The 25,531-nt window shown below is 42.2% G+C and overlaps 1 protein-coding gene and 1 long non-coding RNA gene across 6 annotated transcripts in view; one reads left to right on the forward strand and one right to left on the reverse strand.

The window, feature by feature from the left end:
- The window catches only part of MAP2K6 (mitogen-activated protein kinase kinase 6), a 135,838-nt gene extending 127,554 nt beyond the window's left edge, over positions 1 to 8,284 (reverse strand). For all 3 annotated transcript variants that reach the window (XM_033847291.2, XM_033847290.2, XM_033847289.2), the window contains exon 1: positions 8,000 to 8,284. In XM_033847291.2, coding sequence (XP_033703182.1) covers positions 8,000 to 8,015 — 16 coding nt within the window. In that variant the 5' untranslated portion in view covers positions 8,016 to 8,284. The remainder of the gene's footprint in view (positions 1 to 7,999) is intronic.
- Positions 8,285 to 8,787: 503 nt separating this feature from the next.
- Positions 8,788 to 24,170, forward strand: LOC109550487 (uncharacterized). 3 transcript variants are annotated; one of them, XR_012328793.1, is made up of 5 exons: positions 8,788 to 12,156; positions 12,349 to 12,420; positions 12,515 to 19,259; positions 20,445 to 20,613; positions 22,735 to 24,170. It is a non-coding gene; the product is annotated as an uncharacterized lncRNA (long non-coding RNA). The 3 variants fall into 3 exon arrangements; XR_012328792.1 differs by having other exon boundaries at positions 12,515 to 20,613; XR_002177002.3 differs by having other exon boundaries at positions 8,797 to 12,156; positions 19,145 to 20,613.
- The last annotated feature ends 1,361 nt before the right edge of the window (positions 24,171 to 25,531 follow it).

Here is a 25,531-nt window from a genome sequence, read left to right on the forward strand (position 1 = left end):
GAACAGCCTCTCAACGGGAGGGGCAAGAAAGGCAAGAAACGCCAAGCAAACAGGAAGAGTGCAGCTGAGGGGAAAGGACCCCAGGATGGGCCAAAGGAGACGGGTAGCTCCGCTGAGCGGAAATGAGCAATGGCCGGCCAATCTCACAACCAGGAGAAACACCACTCAGACGTTTCCTGTGGGCCGGGCCCCAGAGGTCGCTGGCTGAGTCATGGATGAGTAGTTATCCAGGTTAACAACTTCCAGTTAAAGCCAAAGAGGAATGTCATACGGACCAGGAGTCATTACGTGATTGCGGAAAGTCAAAAAGGGCAAGGGCACCAAACTTTTTTGAAAAGGGCCAGAGAGTAAATGTTTTGGGCCCTGCGGGACATACGATCTCCATCACAACTGTTGGACTGTACAACCGTGGGGCAAAAGCAGCCCTAGACAACCTGTAAATGAATGAGCAGAGCTGTGTTCCAATAAAACTTTATTTGTAGACACTGACTTCAAATTTTATATAATTTTCATGTGTCATGAAATGTTATTCTTTTTATTCTTTTCCCTATCATTCGAAAATGTGCAAATCATTTTCACGCACAGGCTGTACTTAAAAACAAGAGGGGCTGGATTTGGCCCCCAGGCTGTAGTTTGCTGGGCCCCGGTTATGAGCTTGGGCCCCGTGGCCGAACATGCCTGGCTTTGCATCCTGCCTGGGCTGCCTGCTGGCTCTCCAGCTGTGGGCAAGTTCGTGAGCTCACCTGAGCCTCAGCTTCTTCATCTGTAAATTAACGATAACTGTATCTGTCCCCCTAGGATTTATGTGACGTTCAAAAGCATAGTACCTGAAAAGTGACTGACATAAAATAAGTGATGATGATGGTGATGGTGACAGAACTGGGTGTCTGGGTGTGGGTCGTGATGGCATCAGATCTATAGCTAATTGTCTCTGAAAAAAAACCAGAAAAACCAAGGCTGACCCCAATCCGACTTAAGGAGGGATATACAGACTAGAAAGTAAAACAGACAAAGAGAGATTCAGCAAGAGCCTGTTTAATGCTTCAACTCAGAACTGAGTTGACTAAATTACGATGATTTGTAACAGACTTTGCGTGTGTAGGTTATAACCTGACTACCCTTTCAACTGCAGAAAGAGGGGGTTTTATGAACCATGTACCAAACCTTATGGACCAGCTCAGGAAAGGAAGACAATCTGAGGAAGCAGAGTAGGAAACAGAACCGAGGGCAGGGTGCGTGGAGGGGGCGGCAGAGACAGTGGTAGGTGGTCGGGAAGGAAGTTGTTTCATTGGGGGGTTATCCATGCAGAGTTCCCTGTTTTGTCATAGGGCAGCCAGCTGTTAAAAACTTTCAGGTTCTCTCTCCCAACGCTTCAGAGGCTCAAGTGCAGAGGTAACTTACAAACCAGCTCCTAAAACCAGCACAGGGTGGAGGAATTCACTTCAGTCCTTAAGTCCTTAACTTGTTAAGTTATCGCACGGGACCCTTCAGACAACCCACCTTAGTTCTGCATAGTTTTAAAAGAGTTAATAGCCAAGGCTCATGCAACCTTTAGATCTGTTTAGAAGGCCTAGGCGGGAGAAATCACACTTCTTCAGCCATTGTTAAGTTGCTTTTTATGCTGTTCTTGCAACTTCCAAATAATCAAGCAAGGATAGAATGGAAATATTAATGCAAAGAAAGGAAGCACAGGAAAACTGCAGTATGATTTAACTACCCCACACCTTGTATGAAATGTGGGGCAAAATGACAGAGATCTCCACGGATGAAAAATACTTTCACTGTCAGACATTTATTGAGCACCTAGTATTTATAAGCTCAATGCTCAAAGAGGCAGAGTTGCAAAGATGTATAAGAAGAAGTATGAGCTACCCAGCAGGGGCTCTCAGAGATCGTCCATAAAAGGCAAACAACAATTACAGTGGTTAAAACTTGCAGCTGTATAGTGTAGGCATTGGGACTTAAAATGAGAGCGTTCGCAAAATATCCTTTGGCAGAAAATTGGTAAGAAACCCCACCACCATGATTGATGTATCACCATTTCTTGGGCACAGAAAAAGAACCCCTGCTGACTGTACGTCAGCGTTCCTTACCAGCCTGCTCCCCACAAAAACAAACAAAACAAAAAATGTGAAATATACTAAAGATTCTGGGGAAAAAAAAGTTTTATAAGTGTGGATTACTAGTGTTTGTGTGTGATTTAGTGAAAAGAACATTGGGGCAGAGAAGCAGGAGACGTGAGTTCCACCTATGGTTCTGTCTTCAGGCAAATCACTTTCTTCCAAAGCTTCAGTTTGCTCATTTGTAAAATGAGATGATTAGACTATAAAACTCCTTTCAAAGCTCTAAATTCTACTACTTAATATCAAGATGCAGACATAGGCGCGTTTACTAAGGAAGGCTATGTTAAGAATACGTGAAATACATGGGCGCGTTTACTAAGGAAGGCTATGTTTAGAATACGTGATACATGGGCGCGTTTACTAAGGAAGGCTATGTTAAGAACAAGTGAAATACATGGGCGCGTTTACTAAGGAAGGCTATGTTAAGAATACGTGAAATACATGGGCGCGTTTACTAAGGAAGGCTATGTTAAGAATACGTGAAGTGTGATTGACTTGATAGAATTTCTGAGGTCATCAAAGTCGACCCTTGCCTTAATTATTCTAACAAATCTGGTAAAGTAAACCACTTTTTATGATTAGACATTACACATGAAGAGGAAAAAATAATAATAATAATTACTCTGCAACAATGCACATAACACAACCAGGTGCTTATGTGAGAATTATTTATGAAACCAAAGAAAAACTACTTTTGCCTGTAGAGATAACTGAAAATGCAGAAATGTCCAGAAGTTAGTAAATTCCAGATGGAATTTAAATCAAATCATTACACTTTTCTTATTATTTTCATAAGATCTGGATAGGTATAATTAGTATAACAAAATGAGTTTATAAAGTGTAAGTTTACTTAAGACATTTTGGTTAAAATTAAAATGAGAACTCACCAGGGAATTAAATTGTTTAGATGCATTAAAGCTGAGCCCAACTTTCAACCCATGATTACCTAAGCTCTGCCATCTTGGTATGTTCTGGCCTAACTTTGAAAATAATTTGATCCCCAAATTAAATTTTTAAAGATACATTTTATGAGGAAAAAAAGAAACACATGAAACACAAATGTCAAAACAAGAGAAAAATTCAACTTCTTTATCACTAAGAAATGCAAATAATAGTAAAATATTGTTACTTTTCATCAAATTGGCAAAAAATTTTTTTCAAATTATTATACCCAGGATGAAGGAAAGTGAGCATAACCTTTCTTTTTTTATTTTTATTTTTTTTTAGTTTTTATTTTATATTGGAGTATAGTTGGTTTACAGTGTTGTGTTAGTTTCAGGTGTACAGCAAAGTGAATCAGTTACACATACACATATATCCATTCTTTTTCAAATTCTTTTCCCGTTTAGGTTATCACAGAATATTGAGTAGAGTTCCCTGTGCTCTACAGTAGGTCCTTGTTGATGATCTATTTTTTATATAGTAGTGTGTATAACCTTTCTGAAGAGTTATTTGGCAATATTTAGCAGGATGCTTAAGGGGAGAGAATGGGCACTTCCACACATTACTGGTGAGAATAAGAACTCGTTGCAGGCACTCTGGAGGGCAGCACGTCCATGCCTGCCCTTCGCTCAGCACTTCCACTTCTAGGAATTCATTCATCCTAAGGAGATAATTGGGCCAATGTGCAAAAATGTGTGTGTTCAAGGTATTCCTTGCAGTTTTGTTTATAGCTGTAAAAACGTGGAACTCTGTGAAAGTCCAGTTGGAGATTGATGAAACAGCTACATTCTTACAAATTAAAATGAACAATTGCTAAAAAGAATGAGGAAACTGTATGTGCATGAGTATAGAAAGATGTCGAAGATATATGGAGTATGAAGCAACTTGCAAAATATCATATATAGTGTGTGAAAGAGCACGTATGCAAATATATATATGCACGTACAAACGCAAAGAGTCACTAAAAAGTTCGCAGTAGGTAGCTGTGGGTGGTGTGACTTTGAGTAATTTGTATTTTCTTATTATGAATTTCTCTTCAGCTTGAATTTTTTTCAATGAGTATATATTGTTTTTATAGTAATAAAAAAGCTATTTTTAAAAGGTGAAGAAAAGAATGGGTCATGGGGAAGAATTAGATATCCATAACTTGTAGTTCTGTGTCCTGGAATTTAGTCTAAGACCACAGTATACGTAATAATGTATGAACTGGGATGATTATCATAGCAATATTCATGATATTGAAAGTTAATAAACATTAATGTCCTATTTAAATAAATACACTAGAATTAGACATTATTAATGTAGAAATATATTAACTTGGAATATTTCACATTATTATTGGTAAGTGAAACAAAAGGCAACTAAATAATTTTATACACATTTTGGATTTATTCATATTCACATATATAGAGAATAGAAAAAAGTCCGAAAGGATATATGCCAAAATGTGTACTGCGGTAACTAGTGATTCTTATTTTTCTTCCCTACATTTTCAAATGCTTCTACAATAAACGAGTATTATTTATGTACTTTTTTCTTTTAAGTTTTAAAAACGTCCCTTATAGACCTTTCAGACTTTAAAATAATGCAAGGTAGTTATAATGATACTAATCTGTGAAAAACAAAGGAATGAGAATCTCAGCCCTTTGCTCCAGCATCAAATTACCACCAAGAGACCCCCGGAAAGCCCCTGCAGCTGACCTGCAGCATGTTGTAAAGTAATGAATGCCACACTGATGCAAAACAAACTCAGGAAACCCAGGGTACCTATTCTGATTTTGTGTCCTGCGATGTGCGAGGTTATAAAACATACTGGCTCAGATTACAGGCTAAGCATGACAAGTCCCTCTGCTGCAACCTAACAAAGGAATTTACAGAATGAGAAATTTACACATTTCGTTTCCCAGGGTAGAATGAATTACAGAAGCAAAGGGCCCACAGTACGGTTAAGTCCTTGCCTGTCACTCTCCTACATGCTTCTGAATTATATGCCTTATACACAGTTCCCATGACACAATGTACCTATTACTATTTTAAACCAAGATAAACTAATATTTTTTAAAGGTGAATAGAAGGAGAAGTGAGAAGAAGTGCATTTGTAACACAGTCAAACTCTTTGTATATTTTCAGGTGAACTGGGGGATGCCAGACCTCTCTCCCCCAACCCTCCCTCCCTCAGATCATTATGGCTGATAACAATAGTTTTACTTTCCCGGGTAATGTAGATGACACATTTTTCCTGTAGCCTGTCTTCCTGTAAAGTGCAGGAATTCCTGCACCTTCTGGGTGCCCTTCCTGTTAACTTACATTTCAGATTTCCTCAAAAGGCATTCTACCACTTTAATATTTGAAAAATGTCAGCTCAACCCCAGATAGCTAATATAAACAAGCTGAAAAGCATACCACCTAAAGTTACAACTGTGGAAAACAAAATTTCTTTTTAAGAAATTCTTTCTCGGAATCTCACTGTTGGTAAGGCTGGAAAGAAGTAACCCAGTCCTTCCAGCTCCCAGGGAGTCTGTAATTCTTTTGCCTCTGCTGTGCCTTAAATTAGAGGTCTGTAAAACGGAATTATAGTGATCTAGAAAGTTCGTAAAGGTCCTTGAATTGAACATGTTGTTAAAATCTTCAATACTATGAGGTTATAGCCACCTTTCACTTTTCCTCCCATTTCATTTGGTTATAGTATTACAAAGAAGTTTGGTACTGCAAAAAAACAAAAACAAAAACAAAAACAAAACACTGCCTTGGCCATTTGAGAATACCGTAGCTGAATTAGGCCAGTTCCACATTTACAGCCCAGGCCAAAAGTCTTTGCCATTTCTGAAATGATCACACACTTCCTTCTATCAAAAACTTTCCTTTTGGACAGGAATCCCATGTTCACACCAGGTGCACCTTCCAAAGGGGACCCAATTAAGAAAACTATTTGGATAAATGGGAATTAATGTAAAGAACCACCAGTACCTGATCTACTATGGGGGCACCCCTAATGGAAGAGTGCCATGCTAATATGTTTTTCAGTTTCCCAACTTCTTCTGCTAGGAGGGAGCCGCCTTAGGAGTGAGCCCCCCAAAATGCACAAAGAAACCTGACTGAGTTTAAACCCTAAGGTTCAAAGATAAGATCACTAGAGCACCCCCTTCCTATCTCCCAGAGAGATCACTGCCATCTCTAAACTCCAAATGCACCATTTTGCTTCACTATCTATGCAATTATCTTATATCACAGTGATTTGCATACGTGCTTTCTTTCACCAACTACATGGTAAATTCCTTGAAGGAAACAACTACACGTAAAATATTTTTGTATGTCCCCAAATCCTGTGCACTACAAACACACACACACACACACACACACATCTCATAATATATTTATTCATATATTAAACTGACCTGAATGAATGAGTGAATACACACCAAATACAGAGTAACTAGATGCAATCTCTCTCATACATCAAAGCCTGGAATGCCCTCCTAAGCTATTATTTCTATGCTCAATTAAAAGATTGTCGGTTTTCCCGATATTAAGGAACATTGGCAGCTCATAATGCCAATTCCTAGGTACTTCAGCACTCTCACTTAGCTTTTCAGATTTCCATTTTTCCCCCTAATATCCAAAGAAAAGAAGAGCCCTACTTTGAATTCTTGAGAATATATATTACTTCCTTCTGGGGCTGAGATGTATGATTCCCATCAGGTAGAACTAAAAAGTGACACAACAACTCTCCCAAAAGTAGCAGAACGCTGATGAGACACTTGAATTTCACTGGATCTTACTTACCTAATGCCCTGGGTAGCCTAACTCACCTTGTGCTGAGCTCACCTCTCCTTTCCATACATTCTCACAGGGCATATGCTTTCTCTATGCTCAATTTGTTCTGAAACAAGTGACTTACAGTCCTAGGGCCACCTGACAACACCCCCTCAGCTCTCTAATGCCATGTCAGGGTTTTTATATTTTTAATCCCCTCCCCAGCATGACATTATGCCTGCAAAATACAACTGTGTAAAAAGAATATTTTTAAGAACAAAAAAGAAAGAAAGAAAGAAAGAAAACAACCATAACCCTGAACTTCTGACCTATTACAGCTGACTAAATATATGCAATTACACACTTAAAAGATTTCATTATGGTTGTCAATGAAACAGTGCAGTCCTCCCACATTGGCGTAATGCTTAAAAGTACAATTTTTCTCCCAGTATTTTCCCTCGAGATGCAAAGCATCTCCCAAATGGGAAGACATAAAACCTCGATGTCCTCATTGCTGCTTCTAAATACTGTGAACCAATAAGGAATTGGTGTAAAGTGCAAAATCTCGGAAGAGAAAGACTTCTTGTCTGCTTTTTTCTAAAATGCTATTATTCACCTTTACTTCCTTTAAAGATCAGAAGTTGCTTAATGTTCAAAATGATACCAATGAAAATTTAACTAAATACTAGCACCAACAATTCATTCCCAAAGGAATATAAGATTACATTAATTTCCTACTAGTTTAACTCAAGTTTTACCTTTCATTTTCATCTACAGACTTTTTAAAAGTTTGTATTCCTGTTGCACGTAAAATCACCTATTATATGTGTGCATACTAAAGAATTTTACAATTATATAAAGCATTGCACATTTTAGACGCTACCAACCTGCTCTATCTCTCCTGACTGTGCAAAAGGCAAAAAGAGCTCAGTAATCCTAGCAGAAGAATGCAAATAACGTCAATGCACAGCTGAACTGCAAGCCCTGCCTTACAGGAACTCTCTGTGTCTGCAAAAAAAAAAAAAAAAAAAAGAGAGACACATACTAAACAGGAAATGCAACTGAGATGTGGAAAACCTCAAACTTAAAAATGCAATCGCCAGGCGAAAATTGCATCCATGCATTCATAAATGCATGCACAACCCTTTGCATTTTTGCAAGTAATGCAAATAGGCTCTTACCTTTCGACTGAGACATTTTCCCCTTTCCTTTGATGGGGGAGGGGAGCACAAAAGACTTTGCCTTGCTTCTCTTCTGTAGCTAGTTTTGCAACAAAGATGCAAGCTGCAGGCGTGCAATCTTCATGCAAGTGGAGTTTCTCTTGACCGAGGCAGCAGATGGACTTTCAGGGAATCCAGATGGAAATGCACACCTTGCAAAACAGACTGGAAAGTGATTTTCCCCCCAGTTGCAACGTTAGGGAAGGCTGTGCTGCAGCTACATGATGGGCCAGGGCTGGCAGCTAAAAGCTCCAAACTTGGAACTGAGTATCTTAGTGCGCAGACGTCCTTCCTGCGAAGGGCGCGGGGGCCGCTGGGAAATGTAGTTCCCGAGCGGAGTCCACGGGGCTCTGATTTAAGGACACGTGGTCGCGCGGGTCGCTGAGCGGGGTGATTGGGAGCAACATAGGTTGCATCCAGGTAAACAAGTCATCGACGCACTCGGTACTAAGTGATGGGAGAAAAAGGCAAGGCCCAGGGGAGCGGGCATTTACCTTCTCCAAAAGCCCCTGAAACAACAGCCAAAAAAACATATCAGTTTGGCTAAAAACCACTCGGCCCCCTCAGAAAGTCAGTTTCGGGGTTCAGGTGTTTGCAGGGCAGCACCTGTTGGACGGTTCCTGCCTGTAGACGTTTTATTCCTCTCAAACGTGCATTTTAAAAAATCTTTTTCTCGCCTGGAGAATTTGCTGGTGACCTGGCTGGGCGGAGGTAACAGCAGAGGAGATGCGAAGGATCCAGGTCGGTTACAATTCAGTCCTGAGGCGGAGTGGAGGTGGGGGGATGGGGAGTTCTCATTTCTTGAAGGGTTAAAGAGAAAGTTCCGCTGTTGGTGTGTCAAAGCAAACTTTATCAAAGTTAAAATGTTTCGATGTTTTCTTCTCACCTGGGTGGGAGGAAAGTCCCTGGCCTCAGGGAGAAAGTGGGTGGTCATCTTAAATTAACAAAATCAAATAACTTGAATTTATTCAACAAAATTTACAGACTTTTGTTGAGCTCCCAGGGTGTGCCAGGCACCTTTCTAGGACCTTGGGTCATCCCGTTGTCATGTGTTGCGCACAGCTAGGACCTGGACACCATCCTGGCGGAGAATAGGGTCACCCCTTCTCAGGGAAGCAGAGAGGCATAGAATATTCCATTAGTGAGGGGACCTGGGCTGAAATGAGCTCAGACTCCTACTTCATCGAGTGGACCAGACTCAGAAATGTGCTTTTCAGGTACAGAGGGAGGAATTGAGGGTGTGGGGCTGCTGAGGTGTGAATAAGCACAGAAGTCTGCAGAGCACCTCTTCAGGGGCCGGCAAGGCTGCCTGCTGCATTGTATGCAGAAGTGGGAGTGGGTGGAATTTACCAGTGGGGGCTGTACAGGGCCTTAGGGTCAGGCCAGAGGTTTGGACTTTCTTTATTCTGCAGATACTTGCAGGGTGGTGAAAGGGCTTTGAAAAGGGGTGTAACTGAATCAAAGCATTGTTTTAAGAAGGTAAATTTGCCCTCAGCGATCAAGGTGAGTTGAAACTGGGAGAGGCTGGAGATAGGTCAGGTCAGTAGCAAAAGGTGAAAAGACGCACTTTGAAAGAGTGTTCGGCTGTATTTGATGACTGCTGATGAACGCTGTTGGAATTTTATTAAGAATTCTAAGAAGCCAGGGCCTTCTGAGTAATGGATGAATCAGAGGGAAGAAGGCTACCATGTTTCAGCTACAAATCAGCAAATCAGCTCTTAAAACAAATATGCAATAGGTCATGGAACTAACATTCATTTACTTAAGTTGATCCCCTCTGCTGACATTAATAAGAATTAATCAAGGTCACCTTATGTTCATATTAGCTTCTGCCTCAGAAAGGCAGAGATCTCTGTTCCATGAGCTCAGACAGGAAGACTTGCTAATTCACTTTGTTTCCCCCTCCTTCTGGGCGAATCCGTGCTGTCTGTTCCTCCCTTTCTTATACACACACGATCTCAGCCTCATCGAACCAGTATTGTTTCCTCTAAGTCTCATTTAAGCAAGAGACGTGTGGGCACGGAGATCCATTTTAATGCGTCCGGGTCACTCTTCCTAAGCATCGATGGAGCAGCTGCTGTGCGCCAGGCCCTGGGTCAGCTACTGGAGCTGCTCGGAGACTCAGCCCAGGCAAGGCCTGAACAGCCGCCTAGAACTCATTTCCATTTGCATTTTATGTGCTCAGCAGCATTGCTCTTAAATCGCCCTAGACTCCCATCTACGGAAGAGCTCTAATCACATCGTGTCTGGTGCATTTTGCCGCCACTGTGCTTGTAGTTTCTCTGCACAGGCGTGCACGGTTCACAGCTGACAAATGGCTTGTGTCCTGCAAGTGAGTCTGTAATTCATATTCCCATAGAAACAGTGATATGTTTAATAGCCAGTGCACATCTACGCTCACACACCCACACCTATGCAAAACACCTTTGACCATAAATTGAACCATACATTTAAAAGTTGCAACATGTCTCATTTTTCTTTCTGGGAAAAACATATTTTGAATTTCCACAGGGAACTCAACCTCTCTGTAAAGTCTCAGATTCCCAGAGAAAAAGTTCTTCTTCTTCTTGCCTTGGTGGTAAAAGGTTTCCTCCGCCTCATTCCTGGGTGGAAGAAGAGGGGGTACCTCTGTACAGACGTGAGCCTGTCTTCTTCTTGCCCGTTTGTGGCAATGCTCCTAGGAAGAGAATCCCTCCCACGGTGGGAATGGCAAAAGCGAAATCTGCAGCACATGAGGCGTTTATCTTGAGGTGACACCTGTGCTCCTACCTCGAACCCATCATCTTTGAAGTGGTCTGTACTTCCCATCTTTCTAAAATGCGAGTTTGCTGCACTCTCCCCCCAGCTTCTAGTTCCCTTCGAGGTCACTGCCAGACTCTCGGGCTTGGTATAATTGGCCCCTCAAGACCTGCTTCCTGCTTACTCTGCCACTTCATTCTCACCCTGTGTTGATGCTACAGCCAGAAGCCAGGTTTGCTCCCTCCTTGCTTCTAGATACACTGCTCCCTCTGCCTGGCAAGCCTTACCCATTCTCTTCTCGGCTCCTTCGGATTCGTCCTTGAAGACTCTGCTTGGCAGGCCCTTCCTTTCGGCCACCTCCTGGGATGCATCACCCTGTGGCCACTTTAAGTGTGAACGAGGGTATTCCCTAATTCTGTAGCATCCTGCCCACAGCTGTCTCGCACCACTCACCCTAAGGCAGGCAGGTGTTCACGTTCGTATGTGTCTCCCCCAGGAGACTGAACTGCTGGAGATCAGAGACTAATCTCTGTGTTCCCCATGCCCAGCATCTAGCATACAATGCTCACTCAAATACACGCTGAAATAGGGAAAGGAGTAGATGGAAGAGGGCCTGTCACCTCGATGACCTGGAATAACTAGATGCCAGCGACAGAGTTAACACCTGCAGGGGAAACTGGAACACCTGGGAAGGGCCCTTTGCTGTCAGGTTAGAGGTATGAGGTGCTGGGAAGGAGGCCCTTAGATTAGGTCCAACTGGCTCTGAAGGAATTGCTCTAGAGGGTTACGTGAGCTGGAGAAGGCGGGGGCTGGGGGTAGAATGTCTCAACCGAGGGTGACTTTTTACCCCCAGGGAACATTTGACAATGTCTGGAGATGGTTTTAGTTGTCTCAACCAAGGGGTGGTGGTGATCGTGGCATCTAGTGGGTAGAGATGAGGGATGCCGGCAGTTGTACTGCAGTACATGGGAAGCCTCCACCAACAGTTGTCTGGTCCAAATCATCTGGTACTGCATTTGAGAAACCCTGCTGGGTAGTAGTACCATGAGAAGTTACCTATGCTCTATTTTTTTAAGTTCATCTAAAGCTAATGAGATTTGGTAAGGTGTAACTTTTTTTTTTTCTTTTTTTTTTTGGCCAAACCACACGGCTTCTGGGATCTTGGCTCCCCGACCAGGGATTGAACCCGGGCCCTTGGTGGTGAAAGCATGGAGTCCTAACCACTGGACCACCAGGGAATTCCCAAGGTGTAACTTTTGAGTCCTAACCACTGGACCACCAGGGAATTCCCAAGGTGTAACTTTTGGCGTAAGAAATCTAGAATCTAGGAGATGTGAATTCGAGTCCTGGCCGTAGAAAAGTTAGCTGTGTCTTCTAAGGTAAGCACTTCACCTTTCTGGACCTCTTCTTGTTCCACTAAAATAAGGAGGGTCAGACTAAGGCCCCTTCCAGTTTTAACAGTTCGTATCTGTGAACCCAGCTCAGATGTCTGATTAAGACCACTCATGATTTGAAGAGAGTCGTGATCATACATCCTGTTTTTCACATTGGCTACATGTCCTTCTGTTCAGGAATTAGAAGGGTTCCTGATCCCCTGCTCTAGCAAGACAGCCAGTGACCACCATGACAACATCACTTCGGAGGTGAGACAGGAAATACTCCTATTACAGTTTGAAACATTGCCGCTCAGGTCGCAATACTCACCTGCATGTGACATTTATGAATGTTTTCCAACAGTGTCCACTAGGTCTCAGGAACAAGGGAAAGGAAGGCACCAAAGGTAAAGCTAAGAGTTCAGGTCTGAATATCTGCTTTTCTAGATCTTAGAAAATTGTGGTATAAATAGTGTGTTATGTATAATATATAGTGAAGTCTGTTGAGGATCTCCCCACATGGGGGATTGGTTTAGGGGACTGGGTGATGAGTTGTGCTTATGCAGTATCTTTTTATTTATGTATTTATTTTTTATTTTTAAAACAATTTATTTTATTTTGTTTATTTATTTTTGACTGTGTTGGGTCTTCGTTGCTGCGTGTGGGCTTTCTCTAGTTGTGGCGAGTGGGGGCTACTGTTCGTCGAGGTGCACGGGCTTCTCACCGCGGTGGCTTCTTTTGTTGCGAAGCATGGGTTCTAGGTGCGTGGGCTTCAGTAGTTCTGGCGCACGGGTTCAGTAGTTGTGGCTCACGGGCTGTAGAGCTCAGGCTCAGTAGTTGTGGTGCACGGGCTTAGTTGCTCCGTGGCATGTGGGATCTTCCCGGACCAGGGCTCAAACCCGTGTACCCTGCATTGGCAGGCGGATTCTTAACCACTGTGCCACCAGGGAAGCCCTACAGTATCTTTAAGTACATTTTTTTTTACTGTATCAAAATATCACAGTGAATTATGTCTACTGGCAGAAATTCTAGAAATCCCAAAATAGATTCAGCTGGCCTTCCATTGTCCTCCCCAATATGGGGCCACCATTCCTGTTCAGCCTTCTCTCTCTCTCTCTCTGTCTCTCTCTCTCTCTCTCTCTGTCTCTCTCTCTCTGTCTCTTTCTCTCTCTCTGTCTCTCTCTCTCTCTCTCTCTGTCTCGTCTACTCTACGCTTCATTTGTTTAAACAGTCTGGTCAAAACAGGATGACTTATCTTACTGGAGACATGAGTTTACATGTTACCATTTCTGTTTGTTAACTCGTGCTATTCTCTGTCTTCACCTTTCTCTGGTCCCCACCTGAGTCTTCGTTTTTCCAAATTCTACCTTTCGAAGGTTCAAGGTCATCTCTGCCGTGAAGTTGTCTTTGATCACATGGACAAAGTATGATCCCTGGTCTGAGAAGCTTAAAATCCTGAGGCTAATTTTAATAACATTTTTGTAATATTTTAAGGTTTACAGGCTCTTTCCGTCCTCTCTACATCATTTTATCCTTACAATGACACTGTGAAATGCATTGTCCCAACATCTCAGTTTATGCTGATCACCTCATGTTGTTGCTTCCTTTGGCCAAGGTGGAAGAACGTGATTTAAAACTGTCCTGACTGCAGATGTAAAAACTTGTCTTCTGATCCCTAGTTCCTTCCTTTAAGCGGTCCAGTCTTGTCTTAAGCTAAGTGACTTTTAATAAATGCCCTAGATATGTGCCTTCTTCAGGCTAAGTGTAGTCTGGTAACATTTTGCCTCATTTTGTATGCGTTATTAATGGGACAAGCACAGTTCAGGACTTACGAAGTCCCTAGTAAATCAGTATATCTCCTTTACACGCTGCACCTTAGCCGATACACTGAAAATTCGGTAAATGCTGGACTATTTGAGGATGAGTTAGAAACACTGATATAAGGCAGTGTTGTGCCCTTCAAGGCTCCTTGATCTGTTTACATTGATATTAATAGATGGTTCTGGGCTTCAGTCACAGGCCTGAATAATTCAGGTCAAACTGACCTGCTGCACTGCTTTAAAAAACTATAAAATATTCTGGGAAATATTTTAGATGGGTGATATATGCAAGTTATAGAAAAAGTTCAGAAGTCCACAGAAAATTAAGAAACTGTCTGAACTACAGTGATGTAGAAATAATTAGAGTCAATATAATAAATCAGCTTGTTCTTAAATTATTCCATTAGGATTAGTGTCCGAAGGGATTGTTTTATTAGTAACAGCCTATGGCAGAATCATGGAAAATACTACCAGTTTTTCATATTTACTCTCTTTCTGAGGTGGGTAGACTAATCATTTTTATCTGTCAGCCAAACTCCTAAAACAGTGGGTTCAATGTATTCTTTAAATTAATATATTGCATAACTGAAAAGTATAAGTAGTATGAAATTGTATAATATTAGAAATTAGCTAGTTGAGGCTCTAATGAACACCTGATGGTATTTTATGGTATTTTGAGCACTGGCGTGAGTTACATGTCTCAAACCTGTCTGTAACTTTGTTTCCTACAGTATAAGGAGTGAGACAGCAGAGATACATTAGACAGTAGTCTACTGCCACTGGAAGTCTTTGGAAATTATTCTAGAGCCCTTTCCAGCAGCCTTACCTACTGGGAATTTACCTACAAGGGAATTGAAGTGAACCCCAAAACCTGCTCACTCGCTAAAGACTAGAGGTTTCCACTTCACAGGGCCTGATTTCTCCTTTTGTTGCTGTTTTTTTTTTTTTAATCCAAATAAACATCAAAATGCATTTATTAAACGTGTTGGGGGCATGTTGCCAAATCAGATGCTACTGTACGTGAGGAAACTGTGGAGTATGGTCACACCATCTGGCACTGTGAGTGAGTTTTGGAATGCTGTGGAAACTTCAAAGAAAAATTTAGGAGATTTTGTGTATAATTTTCTTAAACGTATTTCCAGGAGACCCGTGATCTAGCAAACTCATTCTGTAGGCTTTCAACAGACATTGCAATGATTTTTTTTTTATACACCCAGGTAGTGCTTTGTGAAAAATATAATGCTTGTCTCTTAGCTTTTAATGACTCATTAATTTTGTGTAAAATAGAGCATATGCTACATCATAATTTTAGTTCTTATCTTAATGAGGTAGCAAAGCAAAGCGCCTCTCAGTTTGAAGTTAGGGAAACTGAAGTACATCCATATGTGTGTGTTTGTGACGTTACAGGTATAATCAGGAAAGGAAGCAGAGCACTTCTACACGTGCTTATGACATCTAACTACTAAGCTAGGATAAAGAAAATTATAACTCACAGGAAGTGAGTCAAAAGGCGCCTCAAATGTAAAATGCATTGCTCTGTGTATTCCTGTGTCTGTTAATGCCTGTTTCTTTTTTCCTCAACATTGGAGGAGTCAAGTCAATTCAGATTTTAGTTTGGTGAGCTGAAGGCACTGTGTTAGTTTGCAGACTGAGAACCCTCATTGTCACAGTTTTCAGTGACCTGATTTATATGATGTTGACCTGGGAGCAATACCAAGGTGAAACTGAAACCATTACTAGCTATTTTCGCTGTTATTTTTAAAATTAAGTATCAGAGAAGCAGGGGTTTCCAAAATACGATTAAAACAAGATTACACTTATTTGGATGTTACCGACATATTAATACACCTTCCAACTCAGATACATAAAGCTTGTGCTCTATAAAGTTGTTTAATTATTTCAGGTTCAAGTCTTTTTATAACCAGTAGCCATGGACTATTTTTCAAGGGCAAGGATGAGTCTGAAATACGGAATTTACTGACCAATGATGCCATTCAAGTGTCCTTCTCATTCTGTGTTTCATGTGTTCTGTTCCATACCCATTTTTGATAGTGTAGCAACAGATATTACATTAAAAAAACCATTCTAAGGATTCCTGCTAGCTCTTTTCTCAGCCATTCACGTGTAAATTGGGAAGGGAATTTGAGTAAGTAAATTAATACCTATCCTACCTGTTTTTAAAAGTTATGTTAATGCAAGAGTCAAATATGATGACTGTTTCTTAATTTCAAGTGTTCTGTTGAAACCAGTTTAGCTTGGAAGAGATAGAAAGATTCAGAATGTTCACATGTTATATTACAATATAAGTATTTCATGAGAATTGGTAAATATGGTCAGACTCTGAGAAAAATGAAAGGGAATCGGATAATTTGGAGTGTATTTGATCTACTTATAACTTATACCTCAAACCCTAAATTAATACACAGAAAAAGCAAAGTCATCAATTTTAGATTAAATCAATTATTTCAGGTATATATGATGGAAAAGTATATAAGCTTCTCTGTTATCTCACTTATAATCGACATCGTTTTCATTCAACTGAACAGTTGCTGATTGAGGACTTAAAGACAGTTCAGCTGATGGGATACCGTTCGTTGTGATTTAGGCTGTAAATATTGTGAAGAATTAGGTGCAATAAACATTCAAGTCCATGTGCATTTTGGGCCCCAGTTTTACGTTCTGAAGACTTTGGTAGAAATAGTAAAGTGTCAAATGCCAAGAATATACCATTGGAATATATATTTTTCTGTACAGTATTCCAAAGAAGCAGATAAATTGACAACTCTAGTCCTTGCTTCTATGATCAATTCCAGTTTCCATTATCTTCTTGTAGTTGTTCGTAGGTGTAACTTGACTATGCTATACCTACATAGTTTGGCCACAGACTCTGGAGCCAGACTGCCTGGGTTGGACTCCCAGCTGTAGTTACTAGTTCTGTGACTTGTTACTAATTACTAGTTACCAGTTACTAGTGCTGTGACAGGCTAAACAGATCACTTTTCTATGCCTCAGTTTCCTACCTGTACAAAGGCAATGATAGTAGTACCTACCTCATGGGGTCGTTGAGAAGACTAACTGAATTAATACACTTAAAGCTCTAAGAAGAGAATCTGATCCATGATATATGCTCAGTGGCTATTAGCTACTGGAGCTTTTCTTACTATTATGGCTATTACATTTCCAAGCATTGGTTCCTTTCTTGAGAATGAAGATACTGTAGTTGAAATAGAAGAACACTGAGATGTAAGAACATGTGTCCTACCCAATGGTGATAAAAAAAAAAAAAACCTTTTAAGACAGGAGATAAGCAAGCTATGATCTTAGAGGAATGTTTCCACGGACCTAAGGACATAAGAACAGAAATGCTTAGTTTAATGAAAGAGAAAGGGAGAAGACATATTTTATTATTGTGGCAAATCAGAGCTCTGTTGGATGCTTGTGAAGAGGGATGGAGACCATCTGGAGAAAACAATTCCACTCCGCTGTGTGGACTGGGTCGAAGGACGGCTGAATAGCTAGGGCATGAATGATGTAGGCTGTTGACCATAGCGTGTCACAGCCTTGTAAAGCAAACGGCAGGGGGCAGAGTGGTAGTTAATGAGAGGTGGAAATGGTTGTCAGACTTCAGTGCTCAGCTTTTATGATATGGTTTTCCTCATGAAAGAAATAGACTGATAACATTTTGGTCCTTTCCACTCATTTGAACGCATTAGGACCTTACTATTTTAAGTCCTTCCACTTCATTTATTCCATCTGCATATTTCTTATTCATTGCTTTTGTACTAACGTTTTACTTGTGACCGTTACTACTGGTTGCTACCTTTCTACTAATTAACTAATTAGCTCAATTTTAAAATTTACCTTAGGCATATTTTTTAAACCACCAAAATACATTTTCTGTGGTGGCCTAGTTACCTAATAACTGAATAGTAGAGGAGTTTAAGCATGTATTGGAGATATTTTATAATTTTAAAATGGAGAAATTCTCATTTATTGAGTCTATTTTAATTCTCACTTATTAGTTGAGTCTATGTTTAAAATAACTGTTCAATACTACCTATCCAAAGTGATCCATGTGGATAGTTTGGAATTAGGCAGGGGTGAAAGAAGAGAACCAGAACACAAAGACAAATTAATTTTTTTATTAGCTAAAATATTTTCTTTTCCATCATAGTGAATTAAAAAAACGAACATAGAAAATAAGCGCACATTCTTCCTTTATCAGTGTTAAGAGAGGTCCAGACATGAGAACCATCCTGTAAGAATTTCAAAAGGACACCTAGGATTATATTGAATTTTTCAGAGTTCAGGAAAAGTTAAAAGTCTGACCTGTAAGTAGGCTGTGCTATTGCTTTCTTTCCATAATATTATTACTATTTTCTCCAGGTATTATGAATCATAAAGCTAAATTTTTGACCTTACTAAGAGAGTATACATTTAACCTTTTAAGTTTCATTGATATGGGTGAGTTATTTTAGCCATTTATGGTCTGTGCTGCTTTTGAGTAGATAGAGAGTGAAGAAAATAAAGTATTTTTAAGATCCCATGTTCACAGTGACTGAGATTCCTTCAAAGAAAAAAGTTTCTGCAGCAAGAGCTGAGCAAACCTCTGTGTCAGAGCACCTTCCAAAACCTGAATTGAGCCTTGTATCTTAAAAAGCAGTATTTTTAAAATAAGTCTTAAGGGGGATGAAGAGCTGAGCTGCGGTGGATGCTGTTCCAGTTGTCTCTTCAATCAATTTTGTATAATGCTTTGGAAGCAGAATAACAAGTAATGTGAAATCACGTTTCAAGAGACTATACGTGCGCCCTCTTCATTCTATTTCCGTATTCCTTGGGATGGGCAATTTATGCAATGCACTTGTGAGACTCCAAGAACAAAGACCAATTTCCCTGAAGGGTATGAGCACTCTTGGATTTTACAAGTGCCAAAAAAAAAAAAAAATTATTTTCATGTTGTCACGTTGAGATGATGAAGTGTGCCGGGTTCGTGCACAAGGAGCCGCAGGAAGTATGCCCGCTGTGCATCTGTTTTATTCCCAGATTCAGAAAGTGGATGCAGGCGGTTCTTAACAAGCATTGACAAGTAGTGATTAACAGTGAGCGCTGTGGAAGATAGAGGAAGGGTTTGGCATCGTTCTGAACAGGAGTGTCTTTTATTCCTGAGGAAACAGGTATCCAACTGATCTGTGAGGATCCTCGGTCTAGGTTTCCAGATCGGGTCTTGAATCTCTGTGTCGCTGGACTGAACCACCTGTTCTCTTCAAATGGAAGTGAGGAAAAGGTCAAGTAAGGACAATATATTAATCCTTCTGGCACCTCCTAGCCGGGCTGCTTGTTCTGTTGTACTTTGGGGAGACGTGTAGGGCTGAGAGTAGAAATGCCACCTCTTTGGACCCCCTCATGTGACTCGACCCGTGACTGTGGCCTCCGAGCCTATGGTAGCCAGACAGGAGCCTCTGAAGTTCAAAAGCAGGCCTGTATCTTTGCTTGTCTGTTTGTTCCTTGAATGCTTACGTGGGTTTGTTTATTCTTCAAGGCACCAAGGGTGCCTTATGGGCAAGCTAGTTCCCTCATGACGTGGGTAGAAACAGTGTTTGTGTTTAACACGTTCGTAGCCACCTGACAGACAGTCAAATGTGGAAATCCACAGATTGCAAGAAACACAGGTCCTTTTCAGCGTTCCTGTCTTTACGCGACATCTCACCTGAGTGAACAGAACACAGAGACTGCTTGCTGACGGTCTCCATGTGCCCCCCCTCAGGTGCCCCTGCCTTCGGGGGCACAGTCCTGCTTCAACTTGTTTCTGTCACATTCCAGACTGAGGGCAGAGTTCTCAAATGCGCACGCACAAACCCTTGCCCACTGGTCGCATTAGATAAAGCTGTAAATGCTCTTGAGTGCCTGCGTATAAACCGCCAGGAGAAAGGGGCTGGTGCGGAGCTAAGCCCTGATACAATTTCCGCCAGAAACAAAACATTGTGGCCTCAGTATTTTAGGCAGAAAGGTGCTTTTGCCCCTTTGCTAAAGCTTGGGACCCCATTATAAGATCACAGAGGACAATGAGACAGGAAAGGGTTTGAGATCCTAAACCCTTGTCTGTTAGACCTGCGTGCGGCAAATGAGGGCTGGTGTGACAGTTTTCATTTCTTTCATTAGCTTAGTGGCTGAGACGCTACTCTTCATCTCCGGCTGCTCAGAAGCCAGCAGGCTGATTCAGATATATCCAACTATCGGAGTCACCTCGTTCTATGACTACATTTAACAGGCAAAAAAAAAAAAAAAAAAAGAAGGAGGGGAGAATAAAAATGCAAGAACCTAAACTGGGACTATAAGAATGCTTTTAGGTCAGCTAGTGTGAAGTTTTCATTATAACTTCACAGATGGTCCAAACAGATGAAGGGGAGAAAGGATGGCTACAGAGATCTGGCAGTCGGCCACTCCTTTTAATGGTGTTTTCATTCATTCATTCAGCTTTCGAGGGAAAATGGAGTGAGGATGAGAATGAGCCTGGCTATCCCCCTTGATCGTCTTCCTGAGAGATTTACCCGCCTGTGGTGAACAGGAAGAACTTTGCTGGTAGAATCAGTGTCAGCGGACCGTGTTCAGATGGGTGGTGATCACGGCGAACATCTTTCTTAAGGTTGCGTTCAAACTTCCTTCCCTTATATATCTACTTTGGAAACCCAAGAAGCCAACAATGGTGCTGTAGCTGAACTGAGCCTTGGGTAAAGGAAAGGGTAGCCGGGGAGTGGGGGAGGGTCCCAGTAAAACCCTGATCGTAATGGTCACTGAGGGAGTTTATTTCTTTGTACTGTTTTTCAAACCTTCTTCAATGTTAAGGCTAATGAGTTCTGTAGATTCTTTCAGTTGTGTAATTTTTAATACACTGCTGTGTTCAAGGGTATATGCCTGGTTTTTGTTTTTTTCTTTTTCTTTTTTTTTTCTTTTTTTTTTTTTTTTGCGGTACGTGGGCCTCTCACTGTTGTGGCCTCTCCTGTTGCGGAGCACAGGCTCCGGATGCGCAGACTCAGCGGCCATGGCTCACGGGCCCAGCCGCTCCGCGGCATGTGGGATCCTCCCGGACCGGGGCACGAACCCGTGTCCCCTGCATCAGCAGGCGGACTCTCAACCACTGTGCCACCAGGGAAGCCCTGTTTTGTTTTGTTTTTGTTTTTTGGTAAAGGGCGTTATATATTTTGTAGAAGTAGGCTGGATAGAAATGATAAACAAATGAAGAAATAAGCATCCTCATAGTTTATCTCTTCGATTGCACTGATCTTCACCTCAATTCACATCAGCAAACCTGGCCTCCTCATTCTTTTCTCCATCTCGAGGGCAGGGTTTCTCTACTCCGGCACTATTGACATTTTGGACCAGGTAGTTCTTTGTCATGGGGTGCTGTCCTTTGCACCCCTGACCTCTTCCCACTGGGCGCTGGCAGCAAGCTTCCTTGTCATGACAACCAAACGTGTCTTCCAACACTGCCAAATGCCCCTTTTGGGGGCAAACTCACCCCTGATTCAGAACCACTGCTCTAGGGTGAACAGATTCTCCAAGATAATCCAAGTTTACAAGTTTTCCCAAATATATATAGCATCTCTTTCTCTCTCAGAAGTGTCATAATTTGGACAGGGAATTAAATTGTTACCCAGCATGTCTCTGTAAACAGCAACTCCAGCTTCCCAGTTGCTCACGCCAGACCTTTGGAGACATCCTTAGCTCTGCTCATCGTCTCATAACCCCGGTCCACCGTTAGCAAATCCAGTTGAAGAAAATCACCTTCAAACAGGATCCAGCCCTTCTTTCCACATCCACTGCTAGCACACGGGTCCCGGCTACCTTCTCTGTCAACCAGAAGTACGTGTCCGTCGTCAATCTGCTAAAGCTGCCCTGTTTACTTAGCAAGTCCTCCTCTGCTCCAAATCCTTCAGCGGCTCCCCTTCCACTCAGAGTAAAAGCCAGAGCCCTTACAGCGGCCTCAGCGCAGCCTCACAAGGTCCGCCTCCCCCGCCCTGCTCTCCTCCCCCCCCACCGTCTGCTCCAGCGGCCTCTCTGACTGTCCCGTCGCTGTTGCAGCTCCACTGGCCTCTGCTGCGCCTTGAACACCCGGCCTGTCCTGATTCAGGGCCTTGCTGTCCGTCCATGTGCCTACAGCCTCCCCCTCGCCCCACTCAGGTATCCACCCGGCCTCCTCCCTCGTTTCTCAAGTCTCCGTTCTAAGATCCGCTTCACAGTGAAGCCTCCTCTGACCACCCTATTTCAAATCACACCCTAGTTCATCTCGTCTGATTTATTTTTGACCATCGCCTTTATCGCTATCTGACATACTAAAATTTTACCCATTTATTTATTGACTCACTTCCTGATTTGTTGCGTGTCTCTCAGAATTCTTTCGCAGACTCCACGAGGGCAGGGATTTTTCTGTTTTGTCCACTGTCCTGCACGCAGTGCTTTTAGCAGTTTTCCTAGAAAGCACATCGTAGGCACACCATAAATACTGAAGGAATGTGATGATGAATGTATTCACTACTCACTTTCCTCCAGGCATCGGGCTGAATACTGAGTATAGGAAAGGAAGTGCAGCACTGCCCCTGCCCTTGAGAAGCTTACAGTCTCCTTAGCTCCTTAGCACTTCAGCAGTCGTACTGATGAACAGTGTAAATTGCAACCACGAGCCAAGCCCTTAACGTGAGCTTGAAATTCCAGCCAGAGCCCCAAATGTACAACCCACTGAATATGTTAACATCCTCTCATTTGGTAGGTCTTCAGTGGGTTTGGCTGCCTTTTAAAGAATGGATTAATAAAACCTTTCAGCTGTGGAGGGGAAGAGAGAAGCTTACAATCTCGTAGAGGACACATGCGTGTAAATAAATCAGGGCAGCAGAGTGAGAGGCCTGCGGTAAAGAGAAGAACGCACGGATGCAACAGAGATAACAGGATGCACGAGTGCAGCAGAGACGGACAGGATGCAGGGATGCGGCCGAGAGGAGCAGGTGGTAGAGCATGAAGGATTGCCGTGTGTTGAGGAGGAGGTTGGGGCGAATGAAGGGCTAACACTTAAGACGCTCCTTCTTCCATTCGGTTTCACTCCGTTATCTGTGTAGCTGCTGCAAAGCAAACAGAGCAGGAATTGCAACGTCAAGGCACGGCTCCACCAGCGGCTCCTCGTCCTGCACACCTTCCCTGCCGGCTGGAACGCTTGCCCTTGAGCGTGGAGTGTGAGGCTCGTCGTAGAACGGCTCACCTGCCCACACTTTCCTGTCGCACTGCCCTCCAAACAGCCCTTCCTGCTAGCCAGACGGGTGAGAACAAGGTGTGCTGTCAACACTCTGAGGCTTTTCCTTGCTCCCAGATGCCCTCCGAGCCCACCTGCTCCACCTGTGACATGTCTCAAGATTCCACTGAAACGGTGGAGGACAAATGTATGGACGCCAAAGGGGAAGGTGGTGGGATGGGCGGAATTAAGAGACTGGGATTGACACACATACATTATTGATAACTATGTATAAAATAGACAACTGATGGGAACACACTACGTAGCACAGGGAACTCTACCTAACGCGCTGTGGTGACCTAAATGGGAGGGACGTCCAAAAGGGAGGGGAGATCTCTATGTGTAGGGCTGATTCATTTTGTTGTGCAGTGGAGGCTAACACAACATTGTAAAGCAACCATACTCCAGTAAAAATTAATTTAAAAATTTATTAAAAAGAGCAAAAAAAAAAAAAAAAATTCCGCTGAAATGGAATAGCCTCTATGAAGCCTTCCTGGATGTCACCTTCCATCTGGGCACATTACCACATCCAAGGCCAAGGGCAGCTGCGTCAGACAGCTGGGAAGAGTAGGCATTTCTGAGGAGTATGAACCTAGTCTGCAGGTTTGGAAAACAGTACCGAAAAATAAATACCATCAGTCAAGACTGTGCGTCAACTTGGAGTAATTGTAGTCGGAGATCCCCATTCCTGGAGCAAAGACGTGACAGACCTGTCATAGATCAGTGTAAACAAGGAGACAGAACAGGCCCAGAGCCCGGAGAATAAAAGAAGAGGAAGGTTGGTACCGGATCAAAACATATCCCTCTTCGGCCTGAAGTTTAACCTGGGAATTAAGTTCTGGACTATACTATGCTTATGACTACGTGTTAATTGTGTATATATACAATTTATATATTTATCTTAGTAAACTATATAAAGTTTATTTCATGTTTTGGGTTTTTAATCTATAACTACTTTTTCCTATTATCATGGTAAAGTCGTGGGTAGAAAGTGCCCCGCTGAGTATTTTTAAAGGTAAATACCTCAATCAGGCAGACCAGAGCGGTGATTACAATCAAGATTCCAGTGACCAGAGTCGAACCAGTTGGGTGAGCAGCATGCTTTATAAAATGGTGTCTCTAGGGGACTTGCCTGGTGGCGCAGTGGTTAAGAATCCACCCGCCAATGCAGGGGACACAGGTTCGAGCCCTGGTCCGGGAAGATCCCACATGCCGCGGAGCAACTAAGCCCGTGCGCCACAACTACTGAGCCTGCGCTCTAGAGCCCGCGAGCCACAACTACTGAAGCCCGCATGCCTAGAGCCTGTGCTCCGCAACAAGAGAAGCCACCGCAAGGAGAAGCCCGCGCACCGCAACGAAGAGTAGCCCCCGCTCGCCACATCTAGAGAAAGCCCGTGGGCAGCAACGAAGAGCCATCACAGCCAAAAATAAATAAATAAATAAATTTATTAAAAAATAAAATAAGATGGCATCTCTGTAGTACCTGTTACTCTTGACTGTTTATTCAATAATTGAATAATTCAATATTCAATCAGCATTCAGTTGAATAATTCAGTAACTGGAGGCCCAAGTGTCAGGCATTGTTCTGCTCTTGTAACGTTCTCAAGAACCTATGAATTAAGTTGTATTTTCCCCACTTAAGGATAACAAAGCTGACACTTAGGGAGGTTCAAGCACCTTCACCAGACAGCAAGAAGAGGTCTCAAGACCCGAACCCCATCTGTTCCAAAGTCAAAGCTCATTCTTAGCTACAATGCACATCTGCCTCTGTGCTGCATCTCTGGGTGATTTCACTTCAGGGCATTGGTTTCTGAATTGAGGACCATCTTTTGCATCAAGTGCACGCAGAGTTTGATGGTAATCTATGTGTCGTGAATCATGGTTAGTCACAGAAATTATTTATTCAATTTGTAGTCATCACACCCTAAACTCATTGAGATTTAATGAGTGAAATGGCTGGTAATAATGGCGGCCTAATTGTTAGCTTGGGCAGGTGTACTGGAGCCTTGATATTTAATCACGTAATGTGCCTTTATGAGACTGAACAGTTGGAAGACCAGTATCAGCAGTTCCTGAAGGATGATTCCAAGAAGCAACTGACAAGACTCTGAAAATTCCCCTGGGTGTTATGGATTTAATTTTAAGTGAAACTGCAAGGCAATTAATTTTCTTGTAACTGAATTCCTTAATTATACATGCTTTCTGTTGTTTATTTATTTTTATTTAAAGGTTCACTGATTTCTCGCAAATATGTAGAAATATTGGTGCACGTGGAAAAGGACTG

The sequence above is a fragment of the Tursiops truncatus genome, chromosome 20 (assembly GCF_011762595.2).
Source record: "Tursiops truncatus isolate mTurTru1 chromosome 20, mTurTru1.mat.Y, whole genome shotgun sequence".
NCBI classification, from domain to species: domain Eukaryota; kingdom Metazoa; phylum Chordata; class Mammalia; order Artiodactyla; family Delphinidae; genus Tursiops; species Tursiops truncatus.